The 22,453-nt window shown below is 37.0% G+C and overlaps 2 protein-coding genes across 2 annotated transcripts in view; both read right to left on the bottom strand.

The window, feature by feature from the left end:
* The window catches only part of LOC311625609 (UDP-glucuronosyltransferase 2B31-like), a gene marked incomplete at its 5' end in the record, with an annotated part of 175,748 nt that overhangs the window by 136,175 nt on the left and 17,120 nt on the right, over positions 1 to 22,453 (bottom strand). The window contains one exon of the mRNA XM_084890113.1: positions 15,723 to 20,289. Coding sequence (XP_084746239.1) covers positions 20,010 to 20,289 — 280 coding nt within the window. The 3' untranslated portion in view covers positions 15,723 to 20,009. Of the gene's footprint in view, positions 20,290 to 22,453 lie in introns of the transcript that reaches the window.
* Positions 1,866 to 18,597, bottom strand: LOC311612673 (UDP-glucuronosyltransferase 2A3-like; the record flags this gene model as incomplete). Its single annotated transcript, XM_084865791.1, is given in 5 exon segments — positions 1,866 to 1,979; positions 3,171 to 3,272; positions 3,276 to 3,319; positions 17,413 to 17,776; positions 18,388 to 18,597. Coding segments are annotated over 5 exon segments (834 nt in total).

Here is a 22,453-nt window from a genome sequence, read left to right as displayed (position 1 = left end):
TATTCTTTCATTTGGGGCCTGTTCCTTTATCTCCCTATATTTGCTTTCTCTTTGTATTTGTTTGTATGTATTAGACCAATTTGCTTTGATTCCCAGTCTTTTGTATTTCCTCATTTGTTTTACTTTCTGTGTTTATTTCTAGGATTTAGATGAAACACCTCTCCTGAACCTGATGGATTTGGTTTGCGGTAAGAATGATCTTTGTGTAGTCTGTGTGCTGTGTGAATCCGGCAGGTTTACTGGAATTGAAGTGGTTGCTTAAGGTACCAGGGGATTCCTGCTATGCAGGCTAGCCACAGTGGAGCCAAACATTGGCCAATTTTCTCAGGATACTCAGCTCTGGGGCACTCTGGTAAGCTGATTGGAAAGAGAATGTAAACATTGGCACTCACAGGCACCTCCAATCCCAGTGTTTCCACAGAGCCTGGAGAGTTCTCGCATTTTCTCAACCTTCTCTATGCAGTCTCTCTCTCTCATTTGTTGTGCAAAAACTGTTCAGTCAACCCTCCGCTATTTTTCAGGAGGAAATGCTCTTCATGTAGGTGTATATTCTGAGTTCATGGGAAGGTGTCAGTTCAGGGCCTTCCTATGATGAAATCTTAGACCTCTCTCCTTAAATCACTTCTTATGTGCTGGAGAATTGCTATAGTTCATGAGTTTGGTATTTTTGTTTAGAATATCCACCAAATAACCTTAAGATTCCTATTTATAACCCAGAATTATATTTATTTACTTATCTGAGTGTCCATGATTCTGACATTTTTGTGTATGACACCTTTTGGTCTGAAATCATATTGTAAAATGGAAGTTCTAGTAGAATATGTCTGGTGTACCTGGCTGTGAGGGGCCGTCATCAGCACCTCGCTGAATCCCCAAGGAGCACCTGCCTCATAGTGGGAGAAGTAAAACTGACCAAGTTCTAACCCACTAATCTCTCTTTCACCAGTCCATGGTAATCACCATTATACTACTGTATCTAGTGGGTGTACCATTTTTAGATTCCATATACAAGTGATATCCTATATTATTTGTATTTTTCAGTGTTCCTGATGTCACTTAACATAAACATCTATGTTGTCCTAAATGGTAGGATTTGCTCCATTATTAAGGTTGAATATTTAGTTTGTATGTGCATGTATCTCTCTGTGTGTGTGTGTGTGTGTGTATTTCACATATCTTAAGTTGTTTGCATTTATAGGCTCTTATTTATAATGATGGAAAAACATGGAATTATGGAAATATTTTTGATATCTTATTTTTCTTACTTTTTAAGTATACCCAGAAGTGGATTTGTGGATCATATGGAAGCTCTATTTAACTTCTTAATAAACCTCCATACTGTTTTTGATAGTGGTTGTACTGATTTTACATCCCCACCAACAGTGCACAAGATTCTGTTGTTTTGTAGATCACCAAGTTTCCTTAACACAGCTATTTTGACTTTTTTATTGGGTGAATCATATATCTCCATGTCTGTTTTTGTTTGTTTGAGGATTGTTGTGTAATTTGGTGACCTAATGTTTCCTTGATTTTTCATGTTCTTTTGGAATTTTGCATTGCTGATTTTGTATTTGAATTAGCAGTCACTGCTTATGTTTACTACTTTCAGGGTAGAAATACCTTTTATCAGTACTGCTATAGACAAGGCTTTTTCAGATCTTATATGATATGCCTGCTCTGTGCTTCATGCTCCCTCTTGTGGGAGAATTCTTGAGCCTGTTTGTCCTCCCTCCATATAAAGCACCAGGACAGATGCTGAGTGCCTCTTCTTTCTTTTCCTGAAGGTGGTGCTACAGCTCAAGGATATGGTTCTTTCCTGTCTGCAAACCCTTGTCTGTATGCTTCTCTTTCTTCCTAGCCTTTTTTCAAATCTTGCTCTTGCTGCTGCCTTTTGCAGCATCTACATGGAGCTGGCCAGAGGGAGAAGATCTGGGTTGGAATGCAAGGCACTGTTGGTGCCACATGCCAGAATGGGGAATCTGTAAGAAAGGTTTACTGAATGCTTTGAGGTCAGCATTCCTGATGGAGTACAGAATGCATTCAGGAGGAACCATGTCTCTTTACATGCCCTTTACTAATCTTCTTTTCAAGATCTGCTCCCTCTCTCCAGTGACTGAGCTTCTAATTCAATATTCTGGATGCTGGGAGAGAGAAATGAGTTCTTTGGAAGCATCCTGCAAACCAGGGACAGCTTGGCATCCACTCACTGGCTCTCTATCCCTGTGAGAAAAATCATGGGCATGGGCAGGCCATCTTTTGGCCTTACACTGAATTGCTTTGGAAGAGGAATGATGCTGGCAAAATCAAGCTTTCCTCTCACACACACCAATGCATTCAAATTTGTCTTATTTTTTTTTCTCCAACAGTTTGCTGTAACTTCTCCTTTTGAAATCTGGACTTCTACAAAAGCTCTCTCCTCTATAGATGATTGCCCAAACCAGGTAAGTACTCCTGGACTGCAGCTAAGAGGGGCTGGAACAAGTCAAAATATCCTGTAGGTGCCACAGCCGGTACTGGAGTCTTTCTGCCTATTATCTGCTGTGTAGGTGGGCAAGACTCTTTCCAGGTCATTTTACATTGGCACTTTTGTTCGTGGATAGATAAATTTTTGTTGTTCAAGGAGGACAACAACAGGGATGTCTCATGCTCACTTACATCAGATTGCTATTGCCCCTCCTGAGCTATTATGATCCACTCCCATAGGATGCTCTCCAGCCTTATTGTTGCATTATGCCTTTTGTTTTATTATAATACTTTTCGCACTGTTTTTATTACTTGCTGATATGATCTATTTCCAGGTAAAATCACTGCTGTGGAGAGCAAAAACTATGTCTTCACTGCTCCTCTGTATACTCCCCCCCCCATCCTTGCACTGTGCTAGTTGCTTTAAAATTAGTTTTTGAATTAATGCCCTCATTTTTTATGTGTTGCATATTGAAGGCTTTAATTGAACTCACCCTATTTCCAAAGTTTCCTCAGTATGGTTCTTTATTTTGCAATGATAGTGACATTCAATTTTTTGAAATAGTATAAAATATATGCATTTTCAATTGGCAGGTCATTTTACCCATGTTCCCATATCTCTGTCAGTGTGATCAGACTTTATGAGTGAAGAACACAGAATCATTCCTTCTGAAAATGCAAAGCAGAACAAACAGGAATAGTTTTACCTTAGGCAGAGGCTTAGCAGGTTTGCAGTGGAGGCCTCCAACAAATACAAAATTTGGCAAGAGTGTGCTAGGGAATTCAAAATCCCAGTAGGTTAGAATAAGCTACATATCAGCTTTCCCCATTAACTCAAATAATGTAGTGGGTCTTCCTGAAAGGGAAAAAGAAAAAAAAAAAGTTGGGAAAATAAGAATATTGTAATGTTAATATACCATTTTGTTTTCTTTAGAAAAAGAAAAAAAAGCTTGGATAATGCAGTTAAAGATGTTTAAAATATCTGTGGTTTAATAGTGCAGACTTCTCTCTCTATAAAAGCCTAAGTGACCATTATGACCTATTGGTCAACTGAAAAAAATTGTTGACGTGTCCCAGTGATATGCACTGACCACCATGGGGCAGATACTCAATGCAGAAGCTTTCCCCTGGTGGTCAGTGAAATAGCTTAGCCAACCTCCTATTGTCTGCCAACCTACCACAGTCTGTCTCCTTGGCTGGCTGGGTGGTCAGTATGCTCCCACAGCCAACCTCTTGTAGTCTTTCCCCAAGCCAGCTGGCCCTGATCAGTCCCGATATCTGACCATACCAAGGGATCATACCCATGTGCAAATTGGTGCACCAGGCCTCTAGGATTTATATAATATAAACTAGGGTCCTGATACATGAAAATTCATGCACTGGAAAGGTGTCCCTCAGCTTGCCCTATTCTCTCTCACAGTCAGGAGCCCTCAGTGGCAGGAGATGACTCAGCATGCCCCATCACATCTCTGCTGCTGCCGTTGCTGGCAGAGCAAGCCTCACCCCTCCCTGGTTACCTGAGGCTTTGGTGGCCTTGGGCAGCTGGATGCCTGGGAAACTGGGGCATCTGGAGGCAGTACACGGAGTGGCTGGGTCTGCCTGAGGGCGCTGGTACAGCTGAGGAGACTAGGCATTGCCATATTTGAGGGTGGGATAGTCAATTAGCGTATTTTCTCCTTATTGACTGTGGGTGCTGCAATATTTGAGGGCAGGGCAGTCAATTAGCATATTCCATCTTTATTGGCTGTGGGTGCCACCATCTTTGTGACAGCACAAGGGTCACTTAGCATATTTCCTCTTTATTAGATAGGATGTTCTGTATCATGATTTTCATAGGTATTACCAATATATAAAAAATTTAACAGATTTTCTTCTCTAATATCACATCAGGACATTCACAATCATAGAAAATGGTTAAACCTAAGCCACTATAGAATTAAACATGCATTAGCTTACTCTGTAAAGATACAGAAATAATAGATGCAAATGTAAACAATGATTTCAATTCCTCAATCAATTAAATCTACCATATCCATTGAAACACTTTTCCCTAGATTATTTAATCTAATTTCTACACTTTAGCAAGCTATTCCTGTTATCTTAGATTTTCCCCAAAAAATAAGGTTTTGAGAGTATGGCACAATTCCTGGTACTATAATTACATTTGTTTCAATTTAGGAGCCTAATAATACTTGTGTATTAATAAAAACATTTATAAATAACATCTGGAATATTTTCATAAAGTATAGTAATAGATGTGCTCACTCTTAATTTTGACTCATTTTGTCTTCAATGAAGGGAGAGTTTTCACAAAATGTAGTTTACTGACTTACATGTACATCCATCAACAAAAGTTTAGTGTTTAAACAGATCAGTTATAAGTACTTAGCGAATGAATGTGAAGTATTAAAAAACTCACATTATAGGTTCCTTAGTCTGGCACAGAGCACTCTCTGTTTTGAGTGTGAAAGAACACTTCAGGTAATGTGGCAAATTAGTTCAGTTTTTAAATCAAACTAAACTACACAAGAGGAATCAATTCCTCTGTTACGTACCTTATAATTTAAGCATTTCCATAATATTTGTGAGAATGAAAGATCAATTTAAATGTTATTTTATCATTTACTTATTAAAGACTCATTTATCTGAATTAATATTTATACTAACCACCTTTTAGAGAACTAAGAAAGTTAGGTTATCATGATCCCAAGTAAGGACACGACTTACCTAGTGCTTTGCTGCAAAGCTGATCCCACTTCTCACTAAATGCTTTGAACCAAAAATCAAAATAAAGTACGTAAATCATATTTTTTACTCGCTCCATGAATGTCATTTGATCACGTAATTCTGACAAGATAACAGGTACGTAGGATGGAGGGAATGGAAGTCCTCCACTGTATTTTTCAATTGAATAGCCAAAAGAGAAGCGGAGACTGTACACAAAAGGTATTTTAAGTAGCTCAGCCAGCAGCTCTCCACAGGGTCCAATGGCATCTGCAAGAATGACATCAAACCTTGATTCCTGTAGTTTGGTCATAAGTTTCTTGTTCAAAACTACTTCTTTACAGAGTGTTTGAATACAATCAGTATATTCCCAAAAGTTATCTTGTAGTGAAAAATAAGTAAAAAATGTATCCTTTGGCATATATGTCCACTTAGAGATCAGTCGCATGAAAAGATCTTCAAAATCATCTTTTGTTAAAGATGTAGGAAAAATCTCAAATTGAATAGCAGATGGTTTATTGGGATCAACAAGAATTGAAGCTGAGGATGTCAGAACAGTCACTTCATGACCTCTCTGCACAAGTGCATCCAGGATTGTCTTCATGTTGATCCAATGGCTGTATTCTGTGGGCCACACCAGCACCTTCCCACAGCCCCCAGGGCTGAAGTGGCAACTCAGCTGGAGCAGCAGCAGAAATGCAATCCACTTCCTAGGCATCCTGGAGGCACACAGACTTCTTTTCAAATTGCTGATCCGGTTCCCACGGCTCACACTTATGTCAAAAGGATATCAATCAGGAAGTTAAAATATAACCCACACACCCAAAGTAAATACATTTGAAGAACAGAGAATTTTATGTCAAGTCAGAACATTACAAGGTAATGATCTTTTTTTTTTTCATACTACAAAATAAATTTATTTTTTAATTTTTTAAATTAAGGTATTATATGTGTACATATCTTACCAATTCCCCCTCCCCCCATTCTCATACATGCCCTCCCTCTCCAGAGTTTTGCGTCCGTTGGTTATGCTTATATGCATGCATACAAGTCCTTCGGTTGATCTCTTATCTCCCCCATATCTCCCTACTCTCCCCGCTGTAATTTGACAGTCTGCTTGTTGCTTTACTGCCTTTGTATCTATCTTTTTGTTCATCAGTTTATAATGTTCCTTATTATCCATAAATGAGTGAGATCATGTGGTGATTTTCTTTCATTGACTGGCTTATTTCACTCAGCATAATGTTCTCCAATTCCATCCAGGTCGCTACAAATGATAAGAATTCCTTCTTTTTTATGGCAGCATAGTATTCCATTGTGTAGTTTTTTGATCCAATCATCTGCTGATGGGCACCTAGGCTATTTTCAAATTCTAGCTATTGTAAATTGGGCTGCTATTAACATAGGAGTGCATATATCCTTTTTGATTGGTGTTTCTAGTCTCTTAGGATATATTCCTAGAAGTGGAATTACTGCGTCAAATGGGAGTTCCATTTTCAGTTTTTTGAGGAAACTCCATACTGTTCTCCACAGTGGTTGCTCCAGTCTGCATTGTTCATGAGGGATATTGGCCTGTAATTCTCTTTCATTGTGTTGTCTTTATCTGGTTTTGGTATTAGGGTGATGCTGCCTTCCTAGAATGAGCTAGGAGGTGTTCCTTCCTCTTCAATATTTTGGAATAGTCTGAGGAGAATAGGTTTTAGTTCTTCCTTGTATTATTCGTAAAACTCTCCTATGAAGCCATATGGCCCTGGGCTTTTGTTTGCTGGAAACTTTTTGATGACTGCTTCAATATCTTCCAAAGTTACTGGTCTATTGAGATTTTTAGATTCTTCCTGATTGAGTTTTGGAAGGTTATATTTTTCTAGGAATATGTCCATTTCCTCCAGGTTGTCCAGTTGGAATATAGTTGTATTTTGTAACAATCCTTTGTATTTTGGTGGGGTCTGTTGTTATTTCACCTCTTTCATTTCTGATTTTGTTTATCTGGGTTCTCTCTTTTTGTTTCTTGGCTAGCCTGGCTAGAGGTATATCAATCTAGTTTATCCCTTCAAAGAACCAGCTCTTGGTTTTGTTGATCTTTTGTATTGTTTCTTTAGTCTCTATGTCATTTATCTCCGCTCATATTTTTATTATTTCCGTCCTTCTACTTACACTAGGCTTTTCTTGTTGCTTTTTATCTAACTAAACCAAAAGCTGGTTCTTTGAAAGGATAAACAAGATTGATGAATCTCTAACCAGGCTCTCAAAGAAGCAGAGAGAAGGGACCCAAATAAACAAAATAAAAAATGAAAGAGGTGAAATACCAACAGACCCCACCAAAATACAAAGGATTGTTAAAAAATACTATGAACAAATCTATTCCATCAAATTGGACAACCTGGAGGAAAAGGACATATTTGTAGAAAAATATAATCTTCCAAAATCTAATCAGGAAGAATCTAAACTGCTCAATAGGCCAATAACCATAGAAGAAATTAAAGCAGCCATCAAAAAGTTTCTAGCAAACAAAAGTCTGGGGCCAGAAGGCTTCACAGGGGAGTTTTTCTGAACATTCAAGGAAGAACTAAAACCTATCCTCCTCATACTATTCCAAAAATTCAAGAGGAAGGAACACTTCTAAGCTCCTTCTATGAAGCCAGCATCACCCTAATACCAAAACCAGATAAAGACAACACAACGAAAGAGAATTACAGGCCAATATTCCTTATGAACATAGATGCCAAATTCCTCATCAAAATTCTAGCAAATTGGATCCAGCAATACATCAGAAAGATCATACACCAGGACTAAGTAGGATTTAGCCCAGGAATGCAAGGATGTGTGTTCTCTTAAGAGTTAATGTACCTCCCCCCCTTGCTTTTAAAAATATATTTGTATTCATTTTAGAAAGGATGGGAGAAGGAGAGGAATAGAAACATCAATGACAAGAGAATCATTGATCAGTGCCTCCTTCATGCCCCCCATTGAGGACCAAGCTCACAACTGCAACCTGGGCATGAGCTCCAATTGGGAATTGATCCATGACCTCCTGGTTCACAGGTTGATGCTCAATCACTGAGGCATGCCAACCAGTGCCACTTTTGAAGGGTACTATTTTTGATATTTGAAAGGAGTGTTCACCTAGGTGCACAAGAACAATGGGCAGGCCTGGTATAAAACCTTTCAGTAAATAGGTTATAGACCTGGATATGTCTATTCATCATGATCTTCCCAATTAGGAATTTATAATCAGATCACCATGTGAAGTACTTTCCATGGAACCCCCTTTTTTGTCCACAAGATTTATAGTTTCAGAAATATTTGGCACTTAATTGTAATATTTTATGCAACTTCTTGAGTTCTTCATTTCTTAATTCTATGGGTTCTATCATTTAAAACACACATACAAAAAAATGTGTCCTTGTAGTGACCAATATAACTTTGTGTACACTTGTTTTAGAAAATTGTTACAGTAATTGATTACCTGTTCAATCAGGTTAAATGCAACTTTGAAATTAATTTCTGGCTGAAAATAAAAGCAGATTTAAGATTGGTTAAATCACGTTAATAATTTCAAAATTAATCTCTCAGTAGTGGATGAAACTTGTACTTGTCACAGTCAAAAGAATCTATAAATACTAGTAAAATTGTGATACTCACGATGGGTCATTAATGACTCTCTTCAATGCATTGAGTAAATCTGCAGTAGACATAGTGTTGAAGTCCATTCTGACAGATGCTCCCTTGGTCTTCATGTGAGCAATGTTATCAGGTTGATCCATGATGGAATTTGTAAGTCCGTCATGCATGTCTACTCTGGGCTGGTCAGGTTTACTTTGTGGCCCCTTTTTTGTCCACATTATCTAGAAGAGTTTGTACAAGATTGATGGTGTTTCTTCCTTTACTATTTGAAAATTTTCACTGGTGAAGGCATTTGGAAGTTTTCTTTGTTGTTAGTTCTAGTAGTTTTAACAAGGACTCAAGTTCAGTATTTAACAGTTTTTAACATAGGTTCAATGACTTTAATGGGTGTTATTAGGCAATTCAAATTTTAGATTTCTACTTGTTCTGGTGTCACTTTGTATAATTTTGGTTTTATACTAACACTACAGCCCCAGTGCATGAAATTCGTGCATGGGTAGAGTCCCTAGTGGCTGCTGGCTGCTGGCTGCTGGCTGCTGGCTTGGGCCTTTTTTCATTCATGTATATGTCAGTGTATGTCATAGAAAGCTATAGAACTCCTGGTCGGTTGAACTCCCGAGGGGACACTTGACATATTAGGCTTTTATATATATAGATTTTCATTATATAGGGTAGGGGTGTCGAACTCAATCAGAGAAGGGGCCAAAATCTAAAATCCAGCCTAAATCGCGGGCCGAATGGTTTACTGAACAGTCATAAACTGACAATGTCATAAACTGACAGCGGAGTGCAGTGATGACAGCACGGTGCGGGCCACATTGCAAGGCCTGGCGGGCTGGATTTGGCCCGCGGGCCTTGTGTTTGACACATGTGATATAGGATCTTGTTTATATAGATACACCTAATATGTTGTTAAGAAAAATTTTAATGTCTGATGTCTTTGTATTACTGTTATTTATTTATTTATGATACTGGTAATTTGTACCTCCCCTATTTCTTTCTTGATCCAGTTTGCCAGGAGTTAATTATTTAATTAATTCTTTTGGTCTACTTAGAACCACATTTTGGACTCATTAATCATCTTCATTGTATGTTTGTATTTAATTAATTAATTTCTCTCCTAATAGTCATTCCTTCTACTTTGGTTTAAATTGCTATCATTTTTCTAAGATCTTGAAATGAAAGCTGAGATCACTATGTATTAGACTTTTTACGTTTTAAATACATGTGCATTTTAGACTATAAATTTTCTACCAAGTACAGCTTAACCTGCATTTTAAAAACCTTGATACATTTACTTTCCATTACCACCAGTTAGATCTATTAAAATTTCCATTATGATGTCTTCATTGATTCTGAATGATTTAGAAAAACATTGTTTCATTTCCAAATTTAGAAATAAAGAAATCTTTTTTGGTGATTTCTAACTTACTTTCAGTATGGCCAGATAATATACTCAGTAAGAATTGAATCTTTTCAAATTTGTGGAGTCTTGGTTCATGGGTAGATATAGAGTCAATTCTGTTATTTTATTACATATATTTTTGAAAAATGTGTATTCCCAGTTAATCTGTCCGTCTATCTATCTGATCTATCAATCTGTTTTGCCTAAGGGAATGAAGGGGCATGGAAAGTGCATTTTAAGGGGTATAAAATTTCTTCTGGGGATGATAGGCATGTTCTAAAATTAGATTATGATGATATAGTTAGAGTTAATAATTCTGTAATGACACTAAATATATGGGAATTTTATACTTTAAAGAGATGAATTTTATGTTAAATAGATCATGTCTCACTATATACTCTATTAAAATAATGATATTTATTAAAAATAATTTTAAAACTTTTATTATTTTATTTTTGTAGTTTCAAAAATTTTAAGTATTGAATTGAAATATTTTCTATTATTGCTTTCACATTTATCATGTTTTTGTGGATTTAATCACACTTCAAAAAGTTTGTGCTTCTTACTAAAGCTGTTTGTAACCTTAAATTTTTTTTTTTGCATAGAAAATTGTTATACTAATTGGTTACCCATTAAAGCTATAGGATTAAACTGCAAATTTGAAATAACTGTCTTGCTGAATGTTAAAGTGAATTTCAAATTGACTCTCATTTTCATTATTTCAAAGTTACCTTCTTTATAACTGGACAAATGTCCTAATAACTGTTCAAAAGAGCAACTATATATAACTAGTGGCCCAGTGCACAAAATTCCTGCACAGATAGGGTCCCCAGTGGCTGTTCGCTATTGGCTGCAGCCTGGAGCACCTCCCTTTCCCTGACTGCCTGCTGCCATTGCCACCACTGGCCAGGACTCCCTTCCCCCGGCTGTTTGCTGCTGCCACCGCCAGCCCTGCCCTCTGATCATACTCCCAGTGGAACTGCCCATTAAGGGGACAATTTGCATTTTAGGCTTTTATTATATAGGATTACTACATAGTAAAAAGAAATCTTATCGTCATGAAGGGTCATTAATGACAATCTTCAATGCATTCAGCTAATCTATACTTGACATTGTGTTCAAGTCCAATCAAACAGCTGGTCTTTTGACCTCCATGTGAACAATTACACCACTACGAGTGATAAAAGGTTTGGTATTGGTGTGATCTAAAAAGGTTAATGAAAACAATGAATTCTGAATTCCATTCTTAGAAATAGATAGCATAATCCAATAAAGAAGGCAATATTTTCTACATAGGATTACTGTGCTCCTGGGATCATATGAATGTTTGTGATTTAAAAAAAAATATATATTTTATTGATTTTTTTACAGAGAGGAAGGGAGAGGAATAGAGAGTTAGAAGTGAGAATGGAAGTGAGAAAGACACATGAACCTCTTGCCTCCCATATGTGCCCTGACCAGAACTGGGGGCTGAAACTCCAACTAAGGTACTTTCCCTTTACTGGGAATTGAACTTTGTGATTCTTCAGTCCACAGGCTGATGCTCCAAACAATGATCTAAATTGGTCAGGGTGAAATTATCACTTCTGAATGGGATGAAATCCTAAAGGAATCCTAGGTCACTGGGTTAATATTAATTAATTAATTAATTAATCTTTGTCTTTAATTTGTATTTTTAAAATATGTTTTTATTGACTTTAGACATAGATAAAGGGACAGAAGGCAGCTTAATAGCTTCCTGGAAAAAATGGGAGCCTAAGGAACTATTCCATGATTCAGTCCATCCAGTGTTTTTCCATATCTAAATTTGTATATCTGGTCTCCAAAAAAATTATCAATATTTGAAAAAGCAAATATAAATATTGCCAAACATGTAGGAAAGGGGGTAAGGGAGGCTTACCAGCAAATGCTGAAAATTGTCTCTTAAATGTAATTAGATCAAGGGATCTTCTTTGTCAGATTGCCCTTAGAATAAATGAGCTATTCTGTGATGAGGAAATTATGGAAAGTCAGAATGGAAAACTGACTGTTGTAACAATCTATTGGTAGCATTATTTACCTAGAATGTTTTCTCAGCTTCTTTTTTACTTTGGATTATTTATTTAGTTTTGTATTCCCACAGGCATAACAGCCCAACCATCTACTCCTTTGTCCTTTGATGCCCCATTTGCCCACATTCAAGTGCATGTACTTACTATGATATCTCATCTAAGACCTGGTATTCTATGACCTATGATTACTGATTAATTTTATCGGATCCACTAATAACTTTGCTCTTGGGATTATTTGCTTAGTTGTTCATTTGCCACATACCTACCCACCCTCCAATTTTTACTTGCTCTCCAGCTTTCTACTTTGATTGTTTGACAGTTGATGCCTAGTTTTCTTCACCTTACCTTGCATGCCCTTTGCTATGGTATCTCTTCTAAGATCTTATTTTTTATGAACTATCACTTCTGATTAATTATTAGCACTATTATCTTAGAAACTTTGGTCTTTGGATAACTTGTTTAATCTTATTCTGGACAGACCTACTCACCATCTCACTTTACTCACCAACCAGCTTTCAACTTTGCCATTTGATGCCTGATTTTTCCTCTTCGTTACCTTGAATGCTTCAATTAAGAGTTTATTTTCTATGACCTGTAATGCCTGGTTAATTTTTAGCATATTTATTTTTAGGACTTTGGTCTTGATTCAAACCACTTCTCTTCTCCTGTATGTATGTTTTTCTATATAATCTCTCTATAAAAATCTGTATATAGTAATCTTTATATATAAGTATGTATAAAGATTAATGCTTTTATAACTCTGATGTTTATAGCCCCTATAATCTTGTGGTTTTTTTTTTAACTCTTTATTGTTTAAAGTATTACTATATATGTTTCTTCCCCCTCCTCCCCCCCTCCCCCCATTGATCTCTTCCTGGTCATCCCCATAATAATTTATGTTATTATATAACATAAATGAGTAAGATCATGTGATATTTATCTTTCTCTGACTGGCTTATTTCGCTTAGCATAATGCTCTACAGTTCCATCCATGATGTTGAAAATGGTAGGAGTTCCTTCCTTTTTACAGAGCATAGTATTCCATTGTGTAGATGTACCACCGTTTTTTAATTCACTCATCCGCTGATGGACACTTAGGCTGTTTTCTAATCACAGCTATGGTGAATTGTGCTGCTATGAACATAGGGGTGGGTATGTCCTTTCTGATTGGTATTTCTGATTTATTGGGATATATTCCAAGAAGTTGGATCACTGGAACCAATGGGAGTTCCTTTTCTAAATTTTTGAGGAAACTCCATACTGTTCTCCATAGTGTCTGCAACAGTCTGCATTCCCACCAGCAGTTCTATAGTGTTCCTTTCCCCCGCCACATCCTGATCAGCATTTGTCATTTTTCCATTTGTTAATAGCCCTTGTGAAAGGTGTGAGATGGTATCTCATTGTAGTTTTGATTTGCATATCTCAGATGATTAGTGACTTTGAGCATGCTTTAATATGTCTCTTGGTGTTCTGAATGTCCACTTTCAAAAGGTGTCTATTTACTAGTAAGTCCTGTGCCTATTTTTTTGATTGGATTGTTTATCTTCCTTTAATATGTATGAGTTCCCAATAAATTTTGGAGATTAGGCCCTTGGATATAACATTGGCAAATATGTTTTCCCATGCAGTGAGCTTTCTTGTTGTTTTGTTGATGGTTTCTTTTGCTGTCCCATTTGTTTATTTTCTCCTTAGTTTCCATTGCTCTAGGAGCTGTATTGATAAAGATATTGCTAGGACCAATGTCTGCTATTTTGCTGCCTACGTATTCTTCTAAGACTTTTATAGTTATGTTTAATCCTTAATCCATTTCAGTTTATTTTTGTATATGGTGTAAGTTGGTGGTCTAGTTTAATTTTTTTTTGCATGTATCTGTCCAGTTTTCCCAACACCATGTATTGTATACTCTTGCTTCCTTTGTCAAATACTAATTAAGCATAATGACTTGGGTTGATTTCTGGGTTTTCTGTTCTGTTCCATTTGTCTATATATCTGTTTTTGTGCCAGTACCAAGCAGTTTTGAAAAAAATGGCTTTGTAATATAGCTTGATGTCTGATATTGTGATCCCTCCAACTTTGTTCTTCTTTCTCAGGATTGCAGTGTTCATTCAGGGTCTTTTGTTGTTCTTGTTCCATATGAATTTTTGGAGAAGGGATAAATGGAAAAAGAATGAAAATGAATTTAAGTATAAAATAAACTGTAAATATTTTCATAAGTTGTATTTAAAATGTTACATATGAGGAATCTAGACATGAATCTGAAATAAAATTGAGAAATACCCATTTTATTTTAGTTATGTAATTTAATAAAATTGAGTTATGTAATCAGAATGGACACTTCTAAATATATGTGTGTTATGTGGGTAAATTAATCAATGGGTTAAATTTTAGCTACCAAGTATTGTAGATAACATTATCAAATGAATCTGTTATGTTAAATGAGTTAAGTGGGATGGTTTTCAGTTTTAAAGACTTCTTGCCTGAATGCATTATTAGTACAATTTTTGTTTAATAGAAGAAGCTCTTATTTTCCTCCTAATATAATGCTTCTGTCCTCTTTTTCTCAAGTTGAAGCTTTTCATAGGTCTTTACTCATAATCTTACCATGCTAAAATATGGCAGTGACATATTATAGTTTTCAGTACTGCAGAAGGTAGATTTGAGCCAAGGTTCTTATTTCCCCCCCTCTATTTGTAGGGCCTACTAAAAGTAGTGTGCTCCCAGCATGCATAATGATTATATAATTAATTATAGCAAGTCATTACATTTGAATTTAAATCATGAGCATATAAAAGTTTTAATTATATATATTTAAAAGAGGAAGAGTGAGCAAGAGAGAAGAAACATCAAAGATAAGAGAGGATCATTGATTGCTGCCCTCTGCATGCCCCATACTGGGATCTAGCCTGCATCCAGGCATGTGCCCTGACCCAGAATCGAACCGTAACATACTGGTTCATAGATGGAGGCTCAACAATGCCATCTGGGCTCAAAGGTGTTTTTTTTTTTTTTTTTAATTTGTTATTCTGAACATTAGTTCTGTGAAAAAAATTTGATATTCTGTGAATTAGATTAGATCATATATTTAGTGCAAGATATGATCTTTTTTTGTTTTGTTTGTTCTTATCTGTGCTTCTCAATGATAGTTGAAGTAGAAGCCTGTCTGAGTTGATTGATTCAGATCTCAGCTAAGTGTATGAAATTGCAAATAAAAGCATTTTAAGCACAAAAGGAAAATATTAAAAATAGGTTGAATAGGTATATATCAACCTATTAATTAATGGTTCTCTTTAACTACTCAAGATACAAAATCTTTTAGGATTTTCTAATTACTTTTTCAGTTTTTGTGTAGCATTCTCTCCCCAAATATAAAGTACCCTAGGAATCTTTTTCACAACCAGCCATGATGAACTTGTACAAATACTCAACAAAATATTAGCAAATAAGACTCAGCAACATATTAAAAAGATCATACACCATGACCAAGTCAGATTTATTCCAGGGATGCAAGACTGTACAATATTCACAAATAAACAAACATGATACATTACATAAATAAATTGAAAGACAAACATCACATGATTATATCAATAGATGCAGGAAAAGTGTTTGAAAAACTCTGAAACCATTTTTGATAAAAACTCTCAGCAAAGCGTGAATAGAGGAATCATACCTTGACATAATAAAGGCCATATATGACAAATGTATCACAAACATAATACCCAGTTGGCAAAAACTAAAACTATTTCCCTTAAGAACAAGTATAAGGCAGGGATATCTGCTTTTATTACTCTTCTTCAATATATATTGATTTCAGAGAAGAAGGAAGAGGGATTGAAAGAGAAAAAAAAATCAATGATGAAAGAGAATCATTCATTGGCTGCTTCCTGTAAACCCACTACAGCGAATGAAGCCTGCAATCTGGGATTGTGCTCTGAGTAGATATCCAACTGTGATCTCATGCTTCATAGGTTAACACTCAACCAGTGAGCCACACCAGTCAGGCTCAAAGATATTTTTATACACCAATAATGATCTATTAGAAAGAGAAACTAAACAAAAATTTCATTTACCATTGCAACAAAATATTTCAGACACATGGAAGGACCTGGTGATGATTATGCTAAGCAAAATAAGCTAGTCAGAGAAAGACAAATATCACATGGTGTCACCTTTATGTGGAAACTAATGGACACAATACACTGATGAATAAAACACAACCAGATGAATGGAAATGTGGAACAGACTGACAAATGTTACAGAGAAGGGGGGAGTGAGCAGTGGGAAAAGTTTAACCAAAGAACTTATGGATATTCATGCATGAGTAGGGTCCCTAGTCCTGACCAGCAATCAGGGCCGATCAGGGCCTTCAGGTTGCTGGCCAAGGCCTGCCTGCATTCTGCTCTGCTCTCGGTGGTCAACGCACGTCATAGGGAGTCGTCAAACTCCAGGTTGGCTGACTTCCCGAGGGGATAATTTGCATATTAGCCTTTTGTTATATAAGATATGCATTGTACATGAACACAGAAAGTGGAATAGTGAAGGCCTAGGCCTGGAGGGACGTGGGAAGTTGGGAGCAAGGAGGGAATAAAGGAGTCGACATTTGTAATACTCTCAACAATAAAGTCAAACAAAGAATGGCTGACACCCTGTTCTAGTAAAAATGGTATGAAATTGAGTGTAATCATCACTAATTATAAAATTTTTTTGGAGTGGATACAGATGAATTAAATTTATTTGTTAATAATCATAGTTTAGCTTTTTAGTGGTATCAGAAAAGTAGATTATCTTGCTCTTAGGATAAACATTATATTGTCTTCCCTAAGAATAGCTATAACTTCCTCTAATATGGAAACTCAATGTACTGTATTTATGTAATATCTAAATAGGACAAACATTCCTTAAAATTATCAAGTTGTCTTATGAGAAGTGCTTTCATTATTATAAAAACAGAGTAACCATGGCAGGAGATTTTTTATTCCCATTTCCACTTAGTTTTGATAACCAGTTGATTACTGTTACTGGTAGAGTTTTAAATGGAAGATAGATATTTTAAAATGTATTTCTGCCATTTACTTAGATTCCGTTCACTTAGATTTCTAAACTTATTTTGATAACAAGTTTGAAATAAAAAGCAAAATGTCTTACCTAATGCCTCACTGTAAAATTGGTCCCAAAAATGAATGTCATAATCCCGGATCCATAAGTCAAAGAAAATGGAAAGCATTGTATTTTTTACTCTTTCCAGAAAGGTCATTCGGTCGGTAAGTCCCACCATCTGAACAGGAACATAGGAATTGGGAGTGGGAAGTTTCCCACAGTGTTTCTCCTTCATGCCTCCCATAGATACTCTTAATGTGAGCACAAAAGGGACTGCAAGCAATTCAGCCACCAGCTCTCTACAGGGCATCACAGGGTTTATTAGCATTACATCATAGTTGGTTCCCTGGAGCTTCCTCATGAGTGTCTGATTGTAAACTGAATTCTCACAAAGGGTTTTTAGAGTTTCACATCATAATTAAACTGCCAAGAGCAAAAGACAAAGAGAGAATCTTATAAGCAGCAAGAGAAAAATAGTTAGTTACCTACAAGGGAGCATCCATACAACTATCAGAAATCATGCAGGCCAGATGGGAGTGGCAAGAAATATTCCAAGTGATGAATAGCAAGAACCAATAACCAAGATTACTCTACCCAACAAAATTATCATTCAGAATTGAAGGGCAGATAAAAAGCTTCACAGATCAGAAAAAGCTAAAGGAGTATGTCACCACCAAACCAGTATTATATGAAATGCTAAAAGGTGTTATTTAAAAAGAGGAAAAAGAAGAAAAAAGTAAAGACAAATGTTATGAGCAACAAATATATACCTATCAACAAGTGAATCTAAAAGAAATCTGAGGAACAAAAAGGAGAAACAATTGTAATAATCTGAACAATAAAGATTTATTAATATTTTTTAAAAAAGTTTTGGTTAGTTCAATAAAACATCATTCAATGTTATTGTACATCGCCAGGGTGTTAAGTTTGGCAAGTCATTCAAAATTACGTCCACAAATTTGTTTTGTGCTTTCTCCATTAATTCTTTTGGAAATTCCGGATGTAATACCACGAAGTTCAGAGGGAAGGTTTCCTGTAGTCTATGAGCTGAGTATGTGGAAAAGTCAGCACTGTTACCTCATGTCCTTTCTTTGTGAGTTCCTCTAGAATGGTCTTTATATTAAGCCAATGGCTCATGTCCACGGGCCACACCAGAACCCTTCCACAGAATCCACAGCCAGCACCACAGAGCTGCAGCAGCAGAACCGCCAAAGCCCACTTCTTAGATAACATGACAGCAGCTCCGCCACACACTGCTCTGCTGGGGTTTTAGGGTGTTTCTGCCCAGTGCAGAGACCAAATGGCAATAAAAACACATAGTAAGTTAAAAATTAACTTTAAAAGGAATTGTTTTTGTATTATATGCAAGGTTAATATCTGGAATTTTTTTTTCAAATTCTCAATCGGAAATAAAGAAAATAAAAAATAGTAACCACCTAAAGATAATCTCTCTCTCACACACTCACACACCCCAACACCCATTACACTCTGAGTTGGAAGGTGGGCAAGTGATTTCAGTGCAGTCAGCATGTGGGATCAGGGTGGCAAGAGTGGGGCTGCCAGCAGAGAGGGGACAGGGGGCCTCAGCTGGAGGGGTCGGGTAGGGCCCAGAGGATGGGCTGAGAATCACTCCTCTGCTCACTGCAGCCTCACAGTCCACAGTTTCTTTCTAGGTGCATGAATTTGTGCCCTGGTACCCTAGTATGGAATAATCATTATTTCAAACTACCTTCAAGTAACACATTGAGTCCTTCACCCTGTCTGTAAGTAGCTAAGTGATTCTGTGCCTGGTTTTATAAGAAGTGGGCATATATATATACACACACACATATTTGGAGAGAATGAAAATTCAGTAAATCCCTTAAGAGTATGGATTCTACATTTTCAAACTTATACTTGGAACCATATACCCATTATCAAAGACTAAAAGGAGAGTGAAAACAACCAGGTGAAACTTTTTAAAGGGCTGTGAGGTAAAGAGAATTAGCTACTGAAGCCAGTCTTTCATAAATTACTCAGTTCACAATAGCTGTTGTTATAGTTCTCAATCCACGTAGGTTTTGATGATAAATTAACTTAAACTGGATGAAAGCAAATGAGTTCCATGTCTTTAGGTAAGATGTGATGCTGATGCTGGATGTACAGTAAAACAACGGAGCATCGGTGGTCTCCCAAAATGAAGTAGGAGGATGAATCATTTTTTACAATTCTAACTTTTGAATAGTTTCTTTTGCAAAAGATAAAACTACTGAATTTTGCACCAATATAATATTAAAATATTCTGAGTATTTGCAAACTAATATTAATATGGGAATAGACTATTTAATGTTCCTGTGTTCATGTGTAATGTTTGAAACACATTAAGCTAATTTTTTTGGTATAACTTTGCATTTAGAATAACAAATTTAAAAATATATTCCTATGGCTTTATTTTTGTTTTGATTTTTATAGGTTTTTATGTTTGGTGTGACATATTTATATCTCTTAATTAGGTAGTCACTTGAAAACAAATGTTGATCTGAGAAGCTAAGTTGTGAAAAGTAAGGTTGTCACAGGAGGCAGTGACCCTTACATCGCAGCTTCCTGCTGGAATAAAGTGGAGGAGTCCTATGTACCAGGCATATGAGCTCAGGCCTCTGAAACAACTACTCTCTTTTATTCTTCTTTCCTGTTTTAAAAAGCTTCCGGCAACAAAACAGAACACATTTTGTGATGACAAATACAGCAGTTGCCACACAGGCCAGCAGGAACACTATCACATCCAAAGAGTGGTACTGGAGCCAGCTGAGTTCATGGGAGGCTGGCCGCAGGTGTTTGGCTCCTTTGTGGCGCATGACAAACTCGATCCAGAAGACTGCTTGATCCAGAGGTTTCATAGGCTGGTCATGATGAATTCTTGATAATTTCATAGCATTCTCCTTATATCTAAAGGAGAAACACAAAGATACCAACATTGAAAGTAAGTCAATTTGCTTACTAGTAAGCCAATCATTCCCATTCAGAGTTACATTTTTTTAAATTAAATAATATGTTTATTGACAGGCCAGAATGGCTAAATGGTTGTACAGTATGAACAACCCATGAGCCTTGACCCATGAACCAAGAGGTCACCATTCGATTCTGAGTCAGGGCACATGCCTGTGTTGCTGGCTCTGATCCCCATTGTGGGGTGTGCAGAAGGCAGCCCATCAATGATTCACACTCATTATTGATGTTTCTATCTCTCTCTCCCTCTTCTTTCCTTTCTGAAATAAATAAAAATATATTTTAAAAAATATACACAAAAATATTATGCCATGTGAAGAAGCTAGTTCCAAAGGATCATATATTGCATGACACTGTTATTATGAAATGTCCAGAATGACTAATCTATAGAGACAGAAATTTGATTAATGTTTGCTTGGGTAAGGGAGATGGGAAGTGACTAATCAGGCATAAGATATGTCTTTTTTGGGATGACAAAAATACCACATGTTTATATTATGGTTATAGTTTCATAGCTTTGTAAGCATACTACATATATTTGAATTATGTAATTTTAACATGTAAATTTTATGGTATGTAAATAATATTTCATAAAATCTGTTTAAATTATTATAATAAAATAAGTTTTTGAGTGTAAAGATATTTATAGTTGCAGAAATTTTAGGTAATGAATTTATGATTTTTCTTCTAGTTTATCACTCTTCCTTTTGTGTATTTTATCATATTTTTAAAAATGTGTCCTTATAATTACCTACATAATTTATATTATTGGAGGAGAAAATTGTTGCACTAGATGGATCCCCCATTAAATACATGGGATTAAAATGCAACTTTGAAGTAAATGTGTGGTCAAAAATAAAAGTAGGTTTAATGTCAGTAATGTCAAAATTAGCCTCTTAAAAATGGGATGAAACTAAGATACACTATTGACAAATAATCCATCCTATCATAGAAAAATGGAATATGAAAATTGACGGTCACACCACCATAAAGCTGGCAGCGCCCAGTCCCCTCAGCCACACCAGAGATTACTATGGACTGAGAAGGTTTTCAGCAAGAGTGAGACGCAAGGGTGAGAAGCAAGAGTCAGAAGCAAGGGTGAGAAGGATCCCTTGGTGGGATCTAGGGAGAGCCGGCAGGCGCAGGGCCCATACTGCTTAAGGAGGCCCTTAGAGTTTGGTTCTGAAACCATAGCGACCCACTCCAGCATGGACTGGGGAGGGAGTTCCACTGCTGCCCACCCAGTGCCAGGTCCCCGGTTAAGGCAGCAGTTCTAAGTCGTAGACACGGGGCCTGGCGGGGCTCTCTCATCCTGGACCATCATGGCTGAGCTCTGTTGGAGGCGGAGAGCGCCTCCAGGATCACTGTCTGCCCCTCTGTAGCCTGCAGACACCACTGGAGCGAGCGCTGGTTGAGCATTTTAATGAAAATGGGATGCCATGCCCTGCATTACTGTGTCCTGGTCCCCAGCCAGGAAAGGGCAGGAAGATTAGGGGGCACAGCCTCAGGACCTTGTTAGGGGTACTGGAGCCTTGGAGGGACTGGGAAAAGAGGGCCGGGATTCCCAGGCTGACAACAGGACGGACCTGAGGTGCCTCCAGTCACTGTCATCTGCCCAGTGCTGGGCCCTGGGCCCTCACTCCGGACCCCAGCCATAGGAGGCACCGGCCTGGATATGGTTTTCCTGTTATCTGGCTGGAAGTATAGGAGGCAGTAGAATTAGAGTCATGATTGTAATTTAATTTCTCCAAACTCAGAGATATTTTCTTTCCACATACATCAGGGGCCAGGAAATGTTCAAAGAACTGGGGAACCATTCCCAAGTGAGGAAGGGAAGTCATAGAGTGTATATACTATTGCTACAAGTACAGTATTTCCTACTACTTACAACATATACAATGTAATGTATTAGATGCCTTCTTATTGCATAGAGTACGTATGCTCCTAGAGTAATACTGGTAGGTATGTTATAGTTATGAGTATGCCATAGCCAATCTATACTAATAAAAGTGTAGTATGCTAATTAGACCAGAAACCTTCCAGGAGACCTTCCGGACCTCTTTCCAGATAAAGCCATGGTGGTGGGGCTGAGGCAGAGGAGGTT

This window comes from Pipistrellus hanaki, assembly GCF_964339955.1.
Source record: "Pipistrellus hanaki genome assembly, chromosome: 1".
NCBI lineage: Eukaryota > Metazoa > Chordata > Mammalia > Chiroptera > Vespertilionidae > Pipistrellus > Pipistrellus hanaki.
The sequence above is the reverse complement of the archived record's forward strand: the minus strand, read 5'-3'. Positions and strand labels throughout refer to the sequence as shown.